This window comes from Nuphar pumila, chromosome 3, assembly GCF_984573655.1.
Source record: "Nuphar pumila chromosome 3, dmNupPumi1.hap1.1, whole genome shotgun sequence".
Taxonomy (NCBI): Eukaryota; Viridiplantae; Streptophyta; class Magnoliopsida; order Nymphaeales; family Nymphaeaceae; genus Nuphar; species Nuphar pumila.
Genome location: NC_143251.1, coordinates 105,339,420 through 105,361,678, shown reverse-complemented (window position 1 = coordinate 105,361,678; position 22,259 = coordinate 105,339,420). Strand labels below are relative to the sequence as shown.

At 37.3% G+C, this 22,259-nt stretch overlaps 1 protein-coding gene across 1 annotated transcript in view; it reads left to right on the top strand.

Moving 5' to 3' along the window:
* The window catches only part of LOC149843198 (AP-4 complex subunit epsilon-like), a 40,847-nt gene that overhangs the window by 5,650 nt on the left and 12,938 nt on the right, over positions 1-22,259 (top strand). The window contains exons 9-10 of the mRNA XM_089999646.1: positions 971-1,048; positions 17,288-17,431. Coding sequence (XP_089855772.1) covers positions 971-1,048; positions 17,288-17,431 — 222 coding nt within the window. The remainder of the gene's footprint in view (positions 1-970; positions 1,049-17,287; positions 17,432-22,259) is intronic.

Sequence of the window (22,259 nt, the reverse complement as noted above, 5' to 3'; positions counted from 1 at the left end):
ATTTGGAAGAAACAAATAATAATTGGAAATGAAATAAGAAGTCATCCATGTAACGCGGACTGTTCTAACAGGGCACTGCACCCGCCACCCATGTGGGTGTGACACTTGGACACGGCTTCCTTTTGTCAGGTGAAGTCAACCACACTTCTGCCCAAAAGTAGATTCAGTTAACCCTAACCAAGTCTAGTTTTATCTATATTATATATATATAAATACATAAATGCACATATACACATATACACACACACACATATATATATATACATATGCACCTCCGCACCAATGGTGCTATTTTTTATTGATGAGGAGTAACAATTGTAGATTATTAATTTGATTTATTGCATGAATTTATGCATGATGAATTGCTGATATGATAATTGTTTTTATTTCATTAGTGTTAACTTAAAATTGTTAAATATATATATATATATATATGAATCTCTTCTCTATGGTGGTTGCCGCTGTTTTGTACATATGATTGTGTATCTATATTTGAAAGTCTTTGGATGACAGAAGTTCTCCCTTTGGAGCTGCGAGTCTTAGTACTTATGTTAATGATCTCTAGATTCTCTACTGTCTAGTCATTACATATCTCAAAAATTACCCATATCCACCCTTTCTAATAAAAAAAGGGAGAAAAAACCCACATGCCAAAGGTAGGGTAACCAAAATATCCTTTCACTGGAAATTGCATAAATACCTGTTCCCAGTGTGCCATATTGCGATAATATCATCATGGCTAGCTTTAAAAAGGAAAAAAAAAACTTAACATAAATTTCTCCTGAATAAAAATGAGCTATCCAAATATCTATAAAAATAAGATGTTTGCATTTGTTTTATGAGTGATGTATCACAGATTGCAGTTTGGCAATTTTTTGTGATTTAGATTGTCTTGAATCTCTTGATTGTTTGAGTTGCATGATGACATATTTTCTTTTGCTTTTTCTTCATTTTTTTTGGCCTCTTAAAGGGCTATGCAATAACAGCTATCATGAAAATATGTGCCTTCGAAATTGCAGCAGGGAGGACAGTGGACCTGTTGCCAGAGGTAATCTTCTTTTCTTGTTTTCCTGTACAGGTGCTTTGTATATTTTTAATTTGTGGTCATTTTGCACTCTTTAGAAAAAATAGTATCTTAATGAGATTAAATCAGGGTTACCCAAAACGTTATATGACTCGGGGAAGTGCACTTCCCCGAAACGCGTGGCGAAGTGAACCTTTTAAATGGGAAGTGCGCTTCCCATTATTGGGAAGCTTGCTTCCCAATATTTGGAAGTGAGTTTTTTTTTTTTGTGCTTCGCGCCTTTAACAATTTTTTTCCCATATCAGGAAAATTCGATTCCTATTCGCTTTCCACTCGAATCGTAGTTCGCTTCCCTATCCGTTTCTTGTTCGCTTCCAGTTCGCTTCCGAGATGATTTTTGGTTAGCTTCTAAGTCCCACACTTCCTGCTTCCTAAAATTTTAGAAGTGCCTCACTTCCCGCTTCTGCTTATCGAATCGCTTCCCGCTCTCGCTTCCTGGACTAGCAACTTTGGATTAAATTGTCCATTCTTGCCTGTTAGTAGAGCTTGGCCTTATGAGTCTTGGTTCCCGTAATTTTGAAATGCACTATTGTTTTGTACTGTTTTCATGTTTTTAACTTCTCTGTTTCATGCCCTTAGACCCTTTGATGGAACACCTTTCCTTTTCCTGTGTACTTTTCAGTTTTATTTGGCTCCCTATTAGTCAACAAATATATTTTGTTTTTGTAAACCCTCCTACAATGTGTCATAACAAATGGATCTTAGATGTTGACTATTTACTGATACACTTCTATGCATATTGCTACTGCTATTAAAGATTTAGCTGCTCTTGGTAATATTCTTGGTACTTCTGTTGTACTAGAAAGAATCGGGTAAAATTAGAACTTATGATATCTTGTGTTTGCATGTATATGATGATTGTGCTTAATGACCTAATAAATAATATATAACTGATAATAATAGGTTATTTATCTTCATTCTATTAATCTTCAACATTAAAGTATTTATCTTCATTCTATTAATCTTCAACATTAAAGTATTTATCTTCCGTGCTTACTCTTGTTTATTTATTATGTTCACAATTGTTAGGTATCTACTTGTCTATTTAGTATTTTTCTTTGTTTTTGAGGTTTAATGTTCTTTTGCACATATCAGAAGAAATAGCACTGTGTTTACCTAAACTAGTGAAACTCAGCACACACCTCTCTCTTTCTCATTCTACTGGGGTCTTCTGTCACTTGAAGATCCACAACCTGTGAACCTGGTTATTATGATCTAAACCTACATAGGACCCATATTTTATTTATGAGGGGATGAAGCTGGAGGTACTGAGAAGGAAACAAAAAGGGTTCCATATGTTGGACGAGTATCTAACGAGTACCCTTTGTCTATTGCTTTGATAGACATTAGTTGATCTGAACCAAAAAAGGAACTTTTAAGGATAACCATAATTCTAATCTACTTAGTGGCAATAGAAAAATTGAATCTATTTAATATATTCTTTATGCTCAGTATTTTAAAGAGAAAATGCCTGTCCATGCCCCTGATTGGATGAAAAATTGTGACCTTCATCATTAGTGTGAGGCATACATTTTTCTACTGAAATGATGAAAAACTTGCAGTCCTGTGGCTCCCTGAATATATCTCTAGAAACCATGGTGTATTTTTGCTTTGAAATATATTTCGAAATATATTTTTCAATAAAATATAAGTGTAAACTGTATACCAAATTTCAATAACCGGTTCACACACGCAAGTGGTGAAAGTTCGGGTCGAATCCACAGGGAACTAAGTAAGACTACATATTCCACACAATTCACTCTTTTGTATTGCCTTAAAATAAAAAAATGTGCAAACGCAATCGAGCACCAAGCCTATTACAAGTGTTCGAGCAAAAATAAAAAATTAATACAACCCAAATTAAAATTGGCCTAAGGTCCTACTTAACTAGATGAAAATAAAAATAAAAATGAAAGCAAAGGAAATCAGCAACTTAATGTCCTTGTTAGGGTGATGTGCACGGGATTGCTGCCTTCACCTGCAAAACACTGCAAACATGAAAAAGGAACTTGCTTGCACAAGAGTTAGTACAACCTAACCTAATCTAGACCTTAGACTCTAAGTGCAGACCTATGTGCAATCTAAGACACAGAAAATGCAGACCTAAACAACCCTAAAAACATACCTAAATGCAGCTTAAGATGATCGAATATAACTATGCACACGGTCTAGTCCAACACGTTAACTAGACCGCACCATCGACTAGACTCTGGCCTAGCCGATTGAACTGGGTTTGCCAACAGACCAAGTCTAATTTTTTGACGAAAATCAGCGTATGGTTCGCTATAGCAGACGGGTTCAGACCTCCAGAATGTTGTTGGGGTCCGTTTTGAACCCCTACCAATGTAAGAAGATAAATCTGCCCTTCCCTGCGCTAGCCAAGTGGGTCGGATATACTAGGCAACTTAGATGACTAAAAAACCCAGACCCAACCTATTTAAATGTTGGACCAACTTAGACCAATGTTAGGACAAACTCTAGACAATCTAAAACTAACTTGACACAGAAAAAAATGAAAGAAATTAATGAAAATGGACTCAGGTCAACCGACGCTCGAGCCCGCACACTAAGCTTAGTCGGACCTATGCTGTCCTGCGACAAACCCAAAAAAAACAGTCTGTTAAAATCCCCGCCACCGACTGCTCCGAACAATGATGGTCGTGAAATTTTAAATGTAGGTTCCTATGTTCGTCAACGAACTACAACCCCAAACTAGGCTCAGTTTGACCAAAAAATGAACATAAAATAATGTCAATAGTGTCGGTCGGTCGGGTTCCTAACATAATCCGTCGGATCGGTTTGTGATGTCTAAAACTTTATGCTCTGATATCAAAAAATCAGGGTACGAGGTATTCACACAAAACTTTAATACAAAAGAAAAAAAATCAGAAAAAATAAAAAATTGAAAGAAATACGCGCTGCATAATATCGGCCTGACAGATCTTGACTGTGCTAGGCATCAGGGACGTCCCTTGATTTTCGGATTTTATAAATCAAGATCCCGTGGATGAAATCATGCCAAAATTTAACACAGATCTGTTAGATGTGTCTTCTGCAACATATCCAAAATTCAGGTCGATCGGAGATCGGCAACTGCCTGAACCTGACTGTTTCTGACCGAATAGGCCTATTGCGGATCTCGAAACCCGATTTTGTATTTGGGTAATTTCGATCTGATTTGGAATGCTTTTTCTTTACAAAAAATATGCAGAATGTCAAGGACAACCTTCTCAAATCAAAAATGATTTTTTGAGAATTTTTAGATTTAGAGAAGGCTATCGAATTTATGCCAAACCAGTGAAGGGAATATCAGGTGTCGATCCTACCTCAGTGGCGGGTTCTATGCTGCAGTGTTGGAGGGGGTAGGCCGGCCAGCTTTTTCGTCTTCGCCTCAGACATAGAAGAGGGTTGGAGAAGAGAGCAGACGGGATAAGAAACACAAAGCTCAACAAGGGAGGCTGGTACTAGACCTGGAGCAGAGGATGAGGGCGGCTACAACAGAGAAATTCCTTTTTTACAAGAGGAGAATGAGATCTTTTTCTTTTTGTGAAGCTTTTATTTAGAAGGGGTGATTTTTGTGGATCTGGTCCACCACTTTCCCCTTCTGATTCATGCTTGAAATGGGAAGGGAGAGGAAGCAAGAAAGAGGAAAAAGAAAGTTATGACTTTCTTGCTTTCCTTTTTTTTTGTTTTTCTTTTCAATTCAATTAATTTTAAGAGGGGTGATTTTTTGAGAATCTCGCCCCCCCCCCCCCATTTTCCTTCCCTCTTTGCATGGATTTAAAAATATAGAAAGCATTGCTTGCCACCTTAGCCATGTAAAAGAAAAAAGGAAATTCAAAAATTTGAATTTCTTGGAAGGTGTTGGCTTTTGGATTCCATATCCAATACATAATACACCTTGGATCCAATCCAGATCAATTTGGTTCTTGGGTTGGACCAATTGGATCTCCTATTGTGATCCAAATCCAAAATTGTGCTCCGAAACCCAAAATTACATTTTTGACCCAATTCTAGTCCTAAACATGGGCAATTATGTCAAAAAGCTATAAAATGCATGCATTTGAATGTGAATATGTAGCTCTTATTGTGATCCATCAAATGCCCCAATGCTTAGACATTTGCTCGTCCTCGAGCAATGTACTGTCTAGATCTCATGCTCATGCATTGCAAAATATAAAAGAAACAAAAATATCAATAATTTACATCCTAACTCACTTTCGTAGGAATTATGGTTGCATTTAGCATATGCAACAAGCCCTTTAAACCCTTAGGTTACCCTAGTGTATGAGTAAGGTCTCGTGAGGGTTTCCAGTGATGATACCCCTAAACATTCTGCATTTATGCTTCCTCAAAATATGTAGGCAATATGATATGTATTTCTCTTAGACATTAATTTATGTATCATCGAAACATGTCAGATGCGGCATTTTGTCTCCTATACAACACTCTCAGACTCCTTTAGTTAAGAATCTACATGTATCATATAGTAATGAAAACTGCAATGCATTCAAATGCCTAAGTAATTCCAAATATGATCTCATGATTATGCACTTCCGTGTCAACTGATCGCACCTCGAATTTTATTGCGTGTGCTCTTTGTATTTTCCTGTATGCCTTGTGCAATGTCAGTATTCCTTAGGCTATCTACAAGGTCCATATAGCGAGCTTTGGGCTAGTGACTCCCAGATCAGGTGACCTTAGGGCACCAGGTGCTAAGCACCCTTCGGGCTTACTTACTCGAACCAAGTAGGCCACAAACACTAACTAGACATGAAGTTCTAGTTTCTCCTCATTTTTGTTTTTCGCGTGAACCACCACACCTTGTAGGGTGTAACAACCCAACTACTTTCATTATTTAGATCACTAGAGCTCACTAAAAATGCACATTTTCTCTTTTTTTTTTCTCGATGGTGCTATGTATATCTCACTTCAGTGCCTTTTTGAGACATATTTATCCCTACTTTAACACTATCATGCATACAATCTCATACATATATGTCTACATGTAATATCTTTGATTGAATTCATCCAAGAAGTATCATATACTGGACGTACATCCTATGTAACATGCTTAAGTCCTTAACATAGCTTAAATCTAATTTTCATACATGTTTCTTATACATTCTATTTAAGCAAGACATGCATAAACAAGCATATTTTCGAAAAATACACCCTCCCCCATGTCTAAACTCTACTATCCTCAGTGGTATGCTATGGATGGTCAATGATATGTCATCCTATGAAATATACCTGCATTTTGTCTTTCTATGTGCCCTGCGTACCTGTATATTCATATACATTTCAAACGCAGGTTAGTCTTATGAGGAAAGCATCATAACTCTATGTTACAAGTTTCTAAATCTCTCAGAAATCATATAGGTTGCCTCTTAAAAAGCACTAAGTTTTACGTCTTCAGCCAGACGGATCTATATTCACCTTTCATCGTCCATAAAATCAATGGACTCAAGGTCATGCTCACTTGGGAGATCAGAAATATATGGCTTCAACCTTTGCTCGTTAACCTTAAAAATACCCCTGCCTTTGCGTCCTTTAGACTCACAGCCTCATGAGGGAATACTTCATTCACAATGAAGTGGTCGCTTCATCTAAACCGTAGTTTGCCAGGGAAGAGTTGCAAATGTGAATTAAGCAACCAAACCTTCTACTCATTTTCAAACGTCTTCCTCAAAATGTGTTTATCATGAAAAGCTTTGGTTCGAGCCTTGTAGGTCTGGGCACTATTGGATGTATCGTTTTGCAACTCTTCGAGCCCACTAAGTTGCAAACATCGTTCCTTCCCAGCTTGGGCTAAATCGAAATTTAAGCTTTTAATTGCCCAATAGGCCCTATGCTCCAATTCGATAGGCAAGTGGCATGCCTTCCCAAAGACCAAACGGTATGGGAACATGCCAATAGGGGTCTTAAACACAGTTCTATAGGCCCATAAGGCATTATCAAGGCGTTGAGACCAATGCTTGTGATCTGCTCTAAAAGTTTTTTCCAGAATGCGTTTAAGCTCTCTATTGGATACCTCAACCAGTCCACTGGTTTGAGGGTGATAAGGGGTTGCAATATTATGCATTACAGAATATTTTCTCAAAAGAGAAGCTACCCGTACATTTTTAAAATGCTTTCCTCCATCACTTATTAATGCTCGGAGAACACCAAACCGACTAAAGATGTTATGCTCAATGAATTTAAGCACCACCTTATAGTCGTTTGTATGTGTAGGCACTGCCTCAACCCACCTAGAGACATAATCAACCGCCACTAATATATATATATATATATATATATATATATATATATATATATATATATATATATATATATATATATATATATATATATAAAACCAAATGAAGACGAAAAAGGACCCATGAAATCAATCCCCCAAACATCAAATATTTCAACCACAAGAATGGGGATAAGGAGCATCATGTTCCTCTGGGACATCTTCCCCGTTTGCTGGCAGCTGATGCAACGTTTACCAAATTCGTGAGCATCTCTGTGCAATGTGGACCAGAAGAATCCAGATTGCAAGACTTTGGCTGCAGTCTTCTTACTTGAAAAATGACCTCCAAATGCCGAGTATGGCAAAACTTGAGGATGCTCTCTACTTCATCCTCAGAGACGCACCATCTAACAATTTGGTCTGGCACAATATCGGAACAACTCTGGGTCTTCCCAAAAATAATACTTCACCTAAGCATGAAATCTATCCCTTTCGGTCTTACTTCAATGCTCAGGGAGCTTTCTGGTCACCAGATAGTTCACAATATTAACAAACCATGGTAAACACCGAACTGTCATAATCTACTCGTCTGGAAAAGACTCATTTATTTGACTCTGGTTGTTAGATGTCTCCGCAACTAGTCTCAACAAATGATCGACTACTACATTAGCTTTTCCGCTTTTATCTCGAATTTCGAGATCGAACTTTTGTAGTAGCAAAACCCACCGGATGAGTCTGGGTTTGATGTCTTTTTTGTTCAACAAATACCTTAGTGCAACATGATTAGAATAAACAACCACCTTTGACCCAAGCAGATATGATCTAAACTTCTCTAGGGCAAATACTACAACGAACATTTTCTTTTCTGTTATGGTATAGTTCAATTGTGCATCAGCAAGGGTTTTTCTCACATAGTAGATCACATAGGGCTTTTTATCATCCCTTTGCCCTAGAATAGCACACCCACCGCATAGTCCGATGCGTCACACATGATCTCGAAAGGTCTTGTCCAGTTCGAAGACCTCAAGATCGGGGTACTAATTAAGGCTTCCTTGATAGTGTGGAAAGCCTTGCTACATTCTTCATCAAAACGAAAAGGTTGATCCTTCGCTAGTAAATTACACAACGGTCTAGATATTTTGATTGAAATCTTTTATGAACCATCAGTAAAAACCAACATGTTATAAGAAGGACCGGATCTCCCTCAGAGACTGAGGAGGTGTCAACTTGGTTATGGTTTCCACCTTTGCCTTGTCCACCTCGATCTGTTTGTTGGACACAATGTGTTCCAAAACTATACCCTGTTGGACTATGAAATGATTATTTTTCCAGCTAAGAACGAGATTAGTCTCCACACATTTTTGAAGAACTTTTCAAAGCTTGTAGAGACAATTCTCAAATGATGACCCATAAACTGAAAAATCATCCATAAAAATTTTCAGCACATCATCCATCATGTCGGAGAAGATGGCCATCATGCACATATGGAAAGTAGCTAGGGTATTACATAGCCCAAATACGTTTGAATGCGAAGGTGCCATATGGATAGGTGAATGTTGTCTTCTCCTGGTCCTCGGGGTGAACAACTACTTGGTTATACCCAGAATATCCTTTAAGAAAACAAAAGTAGTTTTGTTTGGCGAGCCTGATCGATGAACGGTAAAGGAAAGCGATCCTTTCTCGTTGCCTCATTCAGTTTTCTGTAATCTATACAGACTCGCCATCTCGTAGTGGTGCGTGTGGAAACACTTTCCCCTTCTCATTTTCAACCACTGTAAGCCCAAACTTCTTAGATACTACCTGAGTCAGGCTTACCCATTGGCTGTCAGAGATAGGGTAAATGATACATGCATCCAACCACTTGACCACCTCCTTCTTGACTACCTCCTTTATTGGTTTAACCTCTTTTGCATCTCTCCGGAGGGTTTGACACCCTCTTCCATGATAATCCAGTGCATGCAAAAGGATGGGTCAATCCCCTTGAGGTCTGCCATTGACCAACCTATTATCAATTTATATTATCGCAAGACCTCATTAAGCTGATTTCTTGATCTTCAGTGAGGTTTGCGGCAATTATAACTGGTAAAGTTTGGTTCTTAATAAAAAATGCATACTTAAGCGAAGCCGGTAGAGGCTTTAGCTCAAGCGTTGGTGGGCTCTAAATTGATGGTTTGGCAGGGCTTCTGCCAAGTTAGGAAGTGGTTCGAATTTCCAGCCTTGGGATAATTCGAAGCAACATTCATAGCATAGCATCATTACACACATCATCAAACTTCGACTCCTGTGGTGGATCAGATTGCTCTCATTGAGGATTAGTGTTATCCACATGGAAACATTCGTCATTTCCAGCTGGTCTTATGGCAGCATCAAAGATGTTTAATCACATCTTCTTGTTGCCAAATGAGACATCCATCGCCCCAGTACAACAATTAATGCAAGCATTGGCAATAGTCAAGAATGATCTACCCAAAATGATGGGGGCCTGGCGGACGACATCAGTGCCTTCCATGTTTAGAATAATAAAATCAACAGGGAAATAAAAATCCTCGACCTTGACTATCACATCATCCAATATCCCACGAGGGATCTTGGTAGACCTGTTGGCCAATTGTAGGGTGATCGAGGTGGGTTTTATGTCCCTAATCCCAAAAGTATCATACAGGAAACCCGACATGATGTTTACACTAGCCCCAATATCGAGCAAAGTACGCTCGATGGTTATGTTCTCTATAATACAAGAGATGATCGGTGTCCCAGAATCCTTGAGTTTAGGTGGAGCTTGGTGTTGAAGCATCGAGCTCACTTGCTTAATCAAGAAGATCTTCTTGGGCAGAGATCTTGATTTTCTTTTTTGTGTGCAAAGTTTTTTCAGGAACTTTGCGTATGCCAACACTTGCTGGATGACATCTACCGGGAGAAGGTTGATATGGACTTGCTTGAATAATTCATGCATTTTTTGCATCTTTATCCCTTGTTTGTCGAAAGTTCTAGACTTTTCAAGGGCTTGAGGAAAGGGTAAGGGGGGCCATAGGAAGTATAAGGCTCTTCTTGTGAATTTTCTCCTTTTCCTCCACATGGTTTTTAGGTAATGACTGAGAGGGTATATATGTAGGAGCATCCGTTTGCTGAGTCACCTCCTTCTTGTGCTCCTTACCAGAACGTAAGGCTAGGACAACCTTGGCTTGCTCATGATGAGACTTTGTGAAGTTCAAGCCAGGCTGGGCCTGTTCCTTGCCTTTAGGATTGACCAGAAGTTGGTTAGGCAATGTCCCCTCTAGTGTTATTAAAAGCGCACCTCAAGACGCAAAAAGCGTGCCTCGCCTCAGGGCAAGGGCCTTTTGTGCCTTGAGGCGCAGGTATAAAGCACAAATGCCCGAGGTGTGCGCCTCATACGCCTTGAGGCACACGCCTCAGGGCGAGGCATGCCTCAAGGTGAGGCTTATACGCCTCGAATTTTTGGTCAAATGAAGGTCAAAGCCCTCATTTGACCAAAAAATAGGTTTTAAATAACAGGGCCCCCGACCCTAATGTTATATTTTCTGAGAAACACGCAGTTGGGGGCCCTGCCCTGTTATTTTCTGAAAAACAGAGAGCCAAGGAGACAAGTTAGGAGGAGACGAGTTTGGGGGCCAAAAATTTGTTTGGGTGTATTAGGGTTTGTTGTTGGAGAGAAAGGAGGAGACGAGTTCGTTCATTTGAAACACGCAGTTTGTACATTTTGGGTTAGTTTCACTTTTTCCCTATTCTTGTTCTCAGTTTGTATTTTTTGTTTCTTCTTCGACTTATCTTTCCATCTTTTGGACAAAGCATTGGTTCACAAAATAGGTTAATCTCATATTTTTTCGGTATTTATTTAAGATTTTTTATTTCTTGTTGTTTGTTGCTTCATCAATAAAGCAATTTTTATTTATTTATAATTTTAGATATTTTTTATAGTCTTTTTTAAGTTTAAAAAAAAAATTTGAGGCTTACACTTTACGCCTCGCCTCAAATTTTGGTGAAGCGCCTTGCTACACCTCAATGCTTTTCACAACACTGGTCCCTTCACTCCTCCTGCTTAAAGCTTCCGCCAATTGCCCCATTTGTACCTCAAGTGTTGAGATTAATTGGGTATGAGAATTGAGGTTGACCTTTATATCAGTGAATGCTTGCAAGAGCTTCTCCTCAAAAGACTGACTCGTTGAAGTTTCTTGCTGGGCATTCTGTCTTAACATGGGGGAGTTTTGAGGCACTGGTCTTTGCAAACCACCAAACCCACTGGGTCTCTCTTGGTTTTGGTTTGGAGCCAAGGTATTTTGTGGATTTCTCCAAGCAAAATTGGGGTGGTTTTACCAACCTGGATTGTAAGTGGGTGTATATAGATCATGCACCAGTCTGGCGAAACCTTAGGCAACATTCGCTTGCTTCTAAACAAATTCAGGATAGTGAGGTGTCGCCGAACAGTCTGTAATATAGTGTGCAGGGCTAGCATAAAGCTCACACACTTGATTCACTGTAATTGGGCTGGTTAACAGTTGGTCTACTTTTCTAGCCAACTGGTCCACCTTGATTTGAAGCTCTTGGTTGGACCCAACTTTCAGAATTTCTCTCTTTTTAGGAGCACTAGGATCAGAGGTGGTCCTTTCAAACCTCGAAGATGAGGCATGGTGCATAGAGTTATCGCTCAATGTTTCGAAAAACAATCATGCTTCATCTTCGTTCTTGAGCATGAATGTGCCCCCACAAGCAACATCCACCATCTGACGGTTATTCTCAGGAAGATCATCATAAAAATATTGCACCAATTGCCATTTGGGTACTTGGTGGTGAGGGCATCTTCTCAAGAGATCCTTGAGCCTTTCTCATGTTTCGTGAAATTGCTCTCCTTCCAACTGCAGGAAGCTAGTGATTGATTTTCTGTATTGATTCGGTTTACCAATGGGCAAGTATTTCTTTAAATTTTTTTTTTGAAATTGCTCCCATGTGGTAATTCGAATCGAGGCAATAGACTTCAACCAATGCTTCACCTTATCTTTCAAAGAGAAGAGAAAGAGCGTGAGTTTTAAGGTATTATTGCCAAGGTTGTGAATTCGCACAATCAAGCAAATTTTTAAGAATTCAGCAAGGTGGCGATAAGGATCCTCATTACTAAGGCCATAGAAAGATGGAAGCATTTGAATAATGTTGGCCTTGATCTTAAAGGTGTTTGCCCTTACATCCGGTCTTGTGATGCAAGAGGATGAGGTGTACTCATTAGGAATGAAGTACTCCCTAAGTGGGCGTGTTGGTACCTCCTCACCCATTGCTCTAGCTCGTGGAGAGCGGCTCCTAAACAAATGTTCCAGATTGGGAAGTGCAGTTTTGAGTTGGGGGTCTTGGGAGCGTGGCTTTTGCATATACCGTTGTTAAAAATCCGGTATAACAAACGTCTTAGAAATGGTTTTCTACCTACACTAACGTGCAATTGCGATCAAACCACATTACAAAGCATGCAATTATAACAAAAGCAAATAAACAATCAATCACACACTTGCAGCAACATAGTTATCTTAACAATAAACAAACTAGATGCTCGGTTACCTAGATTGGGTACCTTAATTAGGTGGGCGTAAAAATAAGATAGCTCTAGGGTTAACATACAAGTGTGGTTCTAACAATCCTGGGTAATTTTTGAAAGCAAACTAACAATCTTAATATAAAGCAATAAATTAAACTAGCAATTCTAAATAATGAACGAAAGCGAACTAACAATCCTAAATATACGTGAACAAACACTAGGTAATAAAGTGAATACCTAGCCTTAAGCGTCGTTTCTCGGCAACGACGCCAAAAATTTGGTTTGTTTTTGCTTTAAAAAATATTTTTTAATAAAATATAAGTGTAAACCGCACACCAAATTTCAATAACCGGTTCGAATCCACAGAGAACGAAGTAAGACTACGTATTCCACACAATTCACTCTTTTGTATTGCTTTAAAATAAAAACCGTGCAAAAGCAATCAAGCACCAAGCCTATTACAAGTGTTCGAGCAAAAATAAAAAATTAATATAACCCAAAATAAAATTGGCCTAAGGCCCTACCAGTGTTGTGAAAAGCGTTGAGGCGTAGCGAGGCGCTCCACCAAAAACCGAGGCGAGGCGTATAGCGTAAGCCTCAAATTTTTTTTGAAAACTTTTAAAAAATTATAAAAAATATCTAAAAATACAAATAAATAAAGAAATGCTTTATTGATGAAATAACAACCAATAAGAAATAGAAAATCTCAAATAAGTACTAAAAAATATGAGATTAACATATAAAAGTAACTAAAAACTGATTATATAACTCGAAAATATATGAGATTAACAAAAAAAGTTAAAATATACTAAGAAACTTATTACATAACTGAAATAACTGGAAAATATATGAGATTAACCTACAAAAGTTAAAATATATGAGATTATTCTAAAAAATATGAGATTAACATATAAAAGTAACTAAAAAAATGATTACATAACTGGAAAATATATGAGATTAACCAATAAAAGAAAAAATATACTAAGAAACCATTTACATAACTGGAAAATATATGAGATTAACCAACAAAAGTTAAAATATATGAGATTATTCTAAAAAATGAGATCAACATATAAAAGTAACTAAAAAACTGATTACATAACTGGAAAATATACGAGATTAACCAACAAAAGTTAAAATATACTAAGAAACTGATTACATAACTGAAATAGCTGGAAAATATATGAGATTAACCTCTACAAAAGTTAAAATATATGAGATTATTCTAAAAAATATGAGATTAACATATAAAAGTAACTAAAAACTTATTACATAACTAGAAAATATATGAGATTAACCAACAAAAGTTAAAATATACTAAGAAACTGATTACATAACTGAAATAACTGAAAAATATATGAGATTAACCTACAAAAGTTAAAATATATAAGATTATTCTAAAAAATATGAGATTAACATATAAAAGTAACTAAAAAATTGATTACATAACTGAAAAATATATGAGATTAACCAACAAAAGTTGAAATATGTTATGAAACTAATTACATGATTGAAAGAACTGAAAAATATACGAGATTAACCAACAAAAATTAAAATATAGTAATATACTAAGAAACTTATTACATAACTGAAATAACTGGAAAATATATGAGATTAACCTACAAAAATCTTTTTGATTATGTCTCAGGAGTCTTGTTGTAAACAAAAAAATTTTTTTTTGCACCTCAGGCTTGCACCTTGAGGCACAAAGGGGCGCTCCTCAAGGCGAGGCGCGCATTTTGTGCCTCAATGCACGTTTTTGATAACACTGGGCCCTACTTAACTAGATGAAAATAAAAATGAAAGCAAAGGAAATCAACAACTTGATGTCCTTGTTATGGTGATGTGCACGAGATTGCTGCCTTCCCTGCAAAACACTGCAAACACGAAAAAGAAACTTGCTTGCATAAGAGTTAGTACAACCTAACCTAATCTAGACCTTAGACTCTAAGTGCAGACCTATATGCAATCTAAGACACAAAAAATGCAGACCTAAACAACCCTAAAAACAGACCTAAATGCAGCCTAAGATGATCGAATATGACTATGCACATGGTCTAGTCCAACACATTGACTAAATCGCACCATCGACTAGACTCGGGCCTAGCCGATTGAACTGGGTTTGCCAACAAACAAAGTTTTATTTTTCTGACGAAAACTAGCGTATGGTCCGCTGTAGCAGATGGGTTCAGACCTCCAGAATGCTGCTAGGATCCTTTTTGAACCCCTACCAAAGTAAAAAGACAAATCTGCCTTTCTCTGCGCTAGCCGAGTGGGTCAAGTATATTAGGCAACTTAGATGACTATAAAAACCAGTCCTAACATATTTAAATGTTGGACCAACTTAGACCAATGTTAGGACAAACTCTAGACAATCTAAAACTAACTTAACAAAAAAAAAAAACTAACGAAAATGGACTCGGATCAACCGACGCTCGAGCCCGTACACCGAGCTTAGTCAGACCTGTGTTGTCCTACAACAGACCCAGAAAAATTGGCCTGTTAAAATCTCCACCATCGACTGCTTTGAATAGCGATGGTCGTGAAATTTTAACTGTAGGTTTTTGTGTTCGTTAGCGAACTAAAGCCTTAAACTAAGCTCGGTTTGACAAAAAAATGAACATAAAATGACGTCAACAGTGTCGGTCGGTCGGGCTCCTGACAGAATACGGCTGATTGGTTTGTGACATCTAAAACTCAGTGCTCTGATATCGAAAAAAATCTCAAAAAATCAGGGTATGAAGTAGACACACAAAACTTCAATACAAAAGGAAAAAAATCAGAAAAACTCAAGAAATTGAAGAAAATACGCGCTGCACAATATTGGTCTGACAATTATTGACTGCGCCAGGCATCAGAGATGGCCCTTGACTTTCGGATTTTATAAATCAAGATTCTGTGAATGAAATCATGTTAAAATTTAACATAGAACTGTTAGATGTGTCTTCTGCAACATATCCAAAATTCAGGTCGATAGTTGATCGGCAACTGCCTGAACTTGGCCGTTTCCGACCGGATAGGCCTGCTGCGGATCCAGAAACCCGATTTTGTATTTGGGTGATTTCGATCTGATCCGGAATGCTTTTCTTTACAAAAAATATGCAGAATATCGATGACAACCTTCTCAAATCAAAAATGATTTTTTGAGAATTTTTAGATCTGCAGAAGGCTGTCAAATTTATGCCAAACCAGAGAAGGGGATACCAGGTGTCGATCCTACCTCAGTGGTGGGTTCCGTGCTACAACGTTGGAGGGGGTAGGCCAGCCAACATCTTCGTCTTTGCCTCGAACATAGAAGAGGGTTGGAGAAGAGAGCAGACGGGATAAGAAACACAAAGCTTGACGAGGGAGGTTGGTACTCAACCTGGAGCAGAGGAGGAGGGCGACTGCAACAGAGAAATTTATTTTTTACAAGAGAATGAGAGCTTCCTCTTTCTGTGAAGCTTTTATTCAGAAGGGGCGATTTTGGTGGATTTGGTCCACCACTTGCCCCTTCTGATTCATGCTTGAAATGGGAAGGGAGAGGAAGCAAGAATTTGGAAAAAGAAAGTTTTGACTTTCTTGCTTTCCTTTTTTTTTTCTTTTCAGTTCAATTAATTTTAAGAGGGGCGATTTTAAAAAATCTTGCCCCCCTCTCTCTTTCCTTCCTTGGATATGAGATGAAGAGGGAAAGGGCTTTGAAAAATCTCGGCCCTCCTCCATTCCTTCTCTCTTTGCATGACTTGCCACCTTAGCCATGTGCAAGAAAAGAGGAAATTCAAAAATTCGAATTTCCTGGAAGGTGTTGACTTTTGGATTCCATATCCAATCTATAATACACCTTGGATCCAATCCAAATGAATTTGGGTCTTAGGTTGTGGGTTGAACCAATTGGATCCCCTGCTGAGATCCAAATCCAAATTTGCGCTCCAAAACCCAAAATTATATTTTTTTACCTCAATTCTCTGTTGTGTCAATTTTAGTCTTAAGCATCGGCAATTATGTCAAAAAGCTATAAAAATGCATGCATTTGAATGTGAATATGTAGCCCTTATCGTATTCCATCAAACCACTTCCTGCAAGTGAATGTGCCAGCTTATACGTTTATGCCCCTTTCTTTGACATTTTTCTCAAAGGGTATTTACATAGATGCACGAGTATGAATACTCGGATTTGCAGAAATACAACCTTGCAGTGGACGAAGAAGTGCCAATTTGATTTTGATTTGTAAGAAAAGTGAGTCATTTTTAGCTGACTAGTTTCCTGTGATTGTTATTCTACATACCTGTATAAAAAATTCCACCATTTATGTGGAAACATGACCTAAAACCGCTTTCATATGTTTACAAGAGGAACAAGACATTTTAACTAGTTAGTAGTGATCACCAATGTTTGCCATCCTGTGATCCTGACATTTCATCTTGGTGATCTTATGTTTCCCTTGTTGCAGTGTCATGCCTTAATTAATGAACTATCAGCATCACATTCCACTGACCTACAGCAGCGTGCATATGAGCTACAAGCACTGCTTGGATTGAATATGAATGCTGTTGAGGGTATAATGCCGTTGGATGCAAGTTGTGAAGATATCGAGGTAAGCACCAAAGTGACACAACTTTCACATTTGATGTTGCTATTGCAAGTTTTTTTTCTTGGTATTTTGATGGCACTCCTTTATTTTAGACTACACCAATCAAAATTTTCCTGGACAAATTACTTTTTTTACTTCAGGTGTTCTGGGATAACTACCGTTGTCTTTCTCATTCTTGTAGAAGTTCCTATGTGTTAAGACAATGAACAATTTATAGCTTCAATATCTTTTCATTTGTAGAAGATGGGCTTATCTTTGGTACTATCCATGGTACCATATCATCTAGAAGTCCCATGGATTTTCTATTATTTGCATTGAATGTTTTGTGGATTTGACTGTACATATGTGGTCCCCATGGTTTTACTTTTGTGGAGAATGTGTATTAGAGTGGGAGATTTTGATGTGTGGGCAGGTTTTTAAATGAATCTAAAGAACAATGGCCCATAATGCACTAAAATTTCACAAATAAAAAATCAATCTTTACATCAGAAACATTGGATAGGAAGCATGCCTTACTATACAAACCATTCAAACACATCTAGAGATTTTGGTTGAGTAAATAATACATGCAACTATGACTTTCTACTAATAGTATGGAACTGTGGATAGTACCAAAGATAAGCTTGAAAGGTAACACTTCCATAACTTTAATCTATTTTCATAATAATGTTACAAAATGTTGATCCCTTGACAGCAAACAGTTAACAGGCGAGCTTATGATTTTTGGCACTAGCTTTTTCTTAGGCAGTATATGGTTGTGAAATGGTTTACAATGTGTGCATAACATGATACAAGACGCATTCTTGCATGTGTGTGTGTGTGTGTGTGTTCCAAACAAACCCTACATTCTTGTCCTTGACAATATTTTTCCAGCACAAGTGCAACAACAACAACAACAACTACGCCTTCATCCCAAAACAATTGGGGTCGGCGATATGAACCAAAAAAGAAAATCATTCTGGGTCTTCCACATGAATCCTTCTCCTCCAATCATTTCTATCTAATGCCATGTCCTCAGTGAGGTTCAAAGCATTCATATCCTTTCCTATCATCTCCTTCCAAGTCTTGTTAGGCCTATCCCGACCTCTTTTAACTAATATATTTTCCCATTTCTCCATCCTTCTAACTGGAGCATCATTAGGCCTTCGCCGAATATGTCCAAACCACCGTAAACGATTCTCTCTCATTTTATTTTCAATGGATGCAACGCCTACCTTCTTACATATCTCTTCGTTTCGAATCTTATCTTTTATTGTATTTCCACACATCCATCTAAGCATACGCATCTCAGCGACACTCATTTTTTGAATATGATGTCTCTTGGCAGCCCAACATTCCGTACCATATAGTAAATTGAGCCTAATTGTCGTCCTATAAAACTTTTCCTTCAACCGCAATGACATTCTACGATCGCACAACACTCCAGTTGAACTTTTTTATTTCATCCACCCAACCTTTATCCTATGATTTACATCTCCATCAATTTCTCCATACTTTTGAATGATAGATCCCAAATATTTGAAACAGTCATCCACCGATATTTCTTGCTCACCAAGCTTCACTACACTCCCATCACTACTTCGTTGCTTACTAAACCGACATTCCATATATTCTGTCTTACTCTTACTCAACTTAAAACCTCTTGCTTCCAATGTCTGTCTCCATAATTCTAACTTAGCATTAACCCCAACTCTAGACTCATCAATCAAAACAATATCATCAGCAAATAACATACACCACAACACATTTTCTTGAATTGATTTCGTAAGCTCATCCATCACTATAGCAAATAGGAAAGGGCTTAATGTAGATCCTTGATGTAACCCAACCGTTATAGGAAAATTGGTTGTCACCCCTGCACAAGTACGAACATTGGTTACTACTCTTTCGTACATATCTTTAATTATACTAATGTACTTGAGCGAAACACCTTTCTTCATCATTGTCCACCAGAGAACATCCCTAGGTATTCTATCGTATGCCTTCTCCAAATCAATAAAAACCATATGCAAATCTTTGTTCCTCTCTCTATATTTCTCAATAAGTTGTCTAAGAAGATGTATAGCTTCCATAGTTGATCTTCCAGGTATAAAACCAAATTGATTCTCCGATATCATGACAACCTTCTTCAACCTATACTCAATCACCCTCTCCCAAAGTTTCATAGTATGACTCATGAGTTTTATACCACGATAGTTTGTGCAATCTTGTATATCACCCTTATTTTTATATAGAGGCACCAAAGTACTCTTCCTCTACTCATTAGACATCTTATTTGTCCGCCAAATCTTGTTAAAAAGATTTGTCAACCATTCTAAACTTTTCTCACCCATTGCTGCATGTGGATGTGGTAGTCAAAAGGGCTAATTGGCGCCTAGGTGTCTAATGTCTAAAATGCCTAGGTGGGGGCCTAAGCGGGACTAGTCAGCCTAGTCAAAACCACTCTCCCCACCAAAAAAAAGAAAATGGAAATATAGAATTTACAATAATATATATTTGTATAAGATTTAATAGAATCTATACATGCATACATATACATATATAGAGCCTATCTATACATATATTTGAAAAAAAAAACAATATATATATATATATATATATATATAGTAAAAAAAGAACAAGTTTGGGCCTAGGTGGCCCCTAGGCAGCCTAGGTGGGGACCTTTTAAGTCCAGGCTGCTTAAGTGCCCTGGACTAGGCTCTGATCTGGCGCCTAGTTGCCGATTTTGACTTCACTGTATACGATAGATGTGAAAGTAAAGGTTAGCGGTTGGCAAAAGTTTTCTCCTCGATTGAGGATAAGGAATTATGTTGCTACTCTTCTCTACTGTTAAGGGCAAGGTTGTAAATAGTGTATCGTAACCTGTATCGGTCGACCCAATAGTCACACCGTATCGTATCATATCATAAACGATTTGTAAATTTTTAATAAAAATATTCAAAAAAAATTCAAAAAATCAAGAAAATCAGAAAAATTCTAAAAAAATTATATCGCATAAAATACTGATCAATTGCACAAACTACATACATAAAATCACATTATGAAGCATTTATGTCTCTATTACATACCACAAGAGTCGCACTTTCATATTACATAAACAAAAACATTTCACAAGAACAAGTTTTTTAATAAAACATGAATACATGATACATCAATAATCATAATCATCTTCATTATCTTCTTCTTCTCTTTCTTCGACATCCACATCGTCCCCAAGATACGTGGAGTCTTCATATACCTCTTGTGCTCATTCCATGTTAATTCATTGAATGTCCTCTTCATTCAAAAGAGCTTCTACTTCTTCAGCCCATGCATCCAATTCATCAAAATGTTCCAAACTGATGAGATCGAATTGGTCATTGTGCCTCCTTGTTGATAACCTTTTGATTTGCCTAAAAAGATGACATGAAAAAATTAAAATAAGTTGAGTTTTGAAATGAAAATGACAAATAAACTTTACAATTTTATATACCTCTTCCTCAATCATAAGTTGTAGCTAACGTAGATGATGTCATTGAGCCTTTTGTGCTCAAATCTGTTTATTCTTTTGGTATGGATTTGCTAAAAAATACCCTAGTTTCTCTCGCATCCACTTGCACTACATGTTTGACTTATAATGCGAATGACAAAAGCTCTCAGATTTGGAACATCACTTCCAAATTTGGCCCACTACATGTCTAAAAAAAAATAAAATAAGAAATCAATTATAAGACAATAACAAATATACAATCATACAAAACTTTATAACTAAATAACAATTTGAAATTAAACTTGAAATAGACAAAATAAATTACTTGGATACATTGTGGCATGATTTTGCACTACTGGAGGTCTCCCCATATCATACAATGTATTATCATAAGTTTTATTTCCTTATGAATTTGATCTTGAATGCTATAATAAGGGTTCAGCCTTTCGATGCAATCTAAAAGTCCCTTGTTGACTTCTCTGTCCATTTTAAAAGTAGGAGAGTATCTAAATACATGATTTAAATAGTATGCTACCGTGTGAAGAAGTTGATGAAGTTGCCTATTTCACCTATGATTAATGATGTTTCATATAGGTATGTAGAATTTTTTCTTCTCCTTCAAATTATCTCTAATGGTCTCCTTATTCATGACATCATAAAGATAACCCATAGCTGGTATGTTTTCACTGTCAACCAATGGAAACACCTTTACCAAAGGTATAGTTCTTCTCAATAACTTCATACATGAATCCCATGATTCACTTCTGAATACAATATCTACAAGTATATTAGTTAAAAGTGGTCGGGGTAGGCCTAGGAAGACATGGATGAAGGTGATAGGAAAGGATATGAATGCTTTGAACCTCACCGAGGACATGACATTTGATAGAAATGATTGGAGGAGAAGGATTCATGTGGAAGACCCATAATGATTTTCTTTTTTGGTTCATATCGCCGACCCCAATTGTTTTGGGATGAAGGCGTAGTTGTTGTTGAGGATATGCATTACACTCATTTGATGAAATACATTTTTTTTAGTGCAACTTTATTCTTTACTAAACTTTGTACTGTCAAAAAATTCATAGCAAATATAATAACTGCACTACGAATCAACTCAGCACCACTAGTGTACTTTTTCATTAGGCTCAAAACCCATACATGATAGTAAATAAATTTAATAATTTCTTGGCAGCATTCAACTGTCTGATGTATTTCATACATGCTGCCAATGTTCTCAAGTATGAGGTCTATTCAATGGGTAACACACAAGGTCCAAAAGAATGACCCAATTTTTTTTGCCAATTCTTTACTTGCGCCCTATTATTTGTTGCATTATTAGTAATGAACTGTACAATGTTTTGA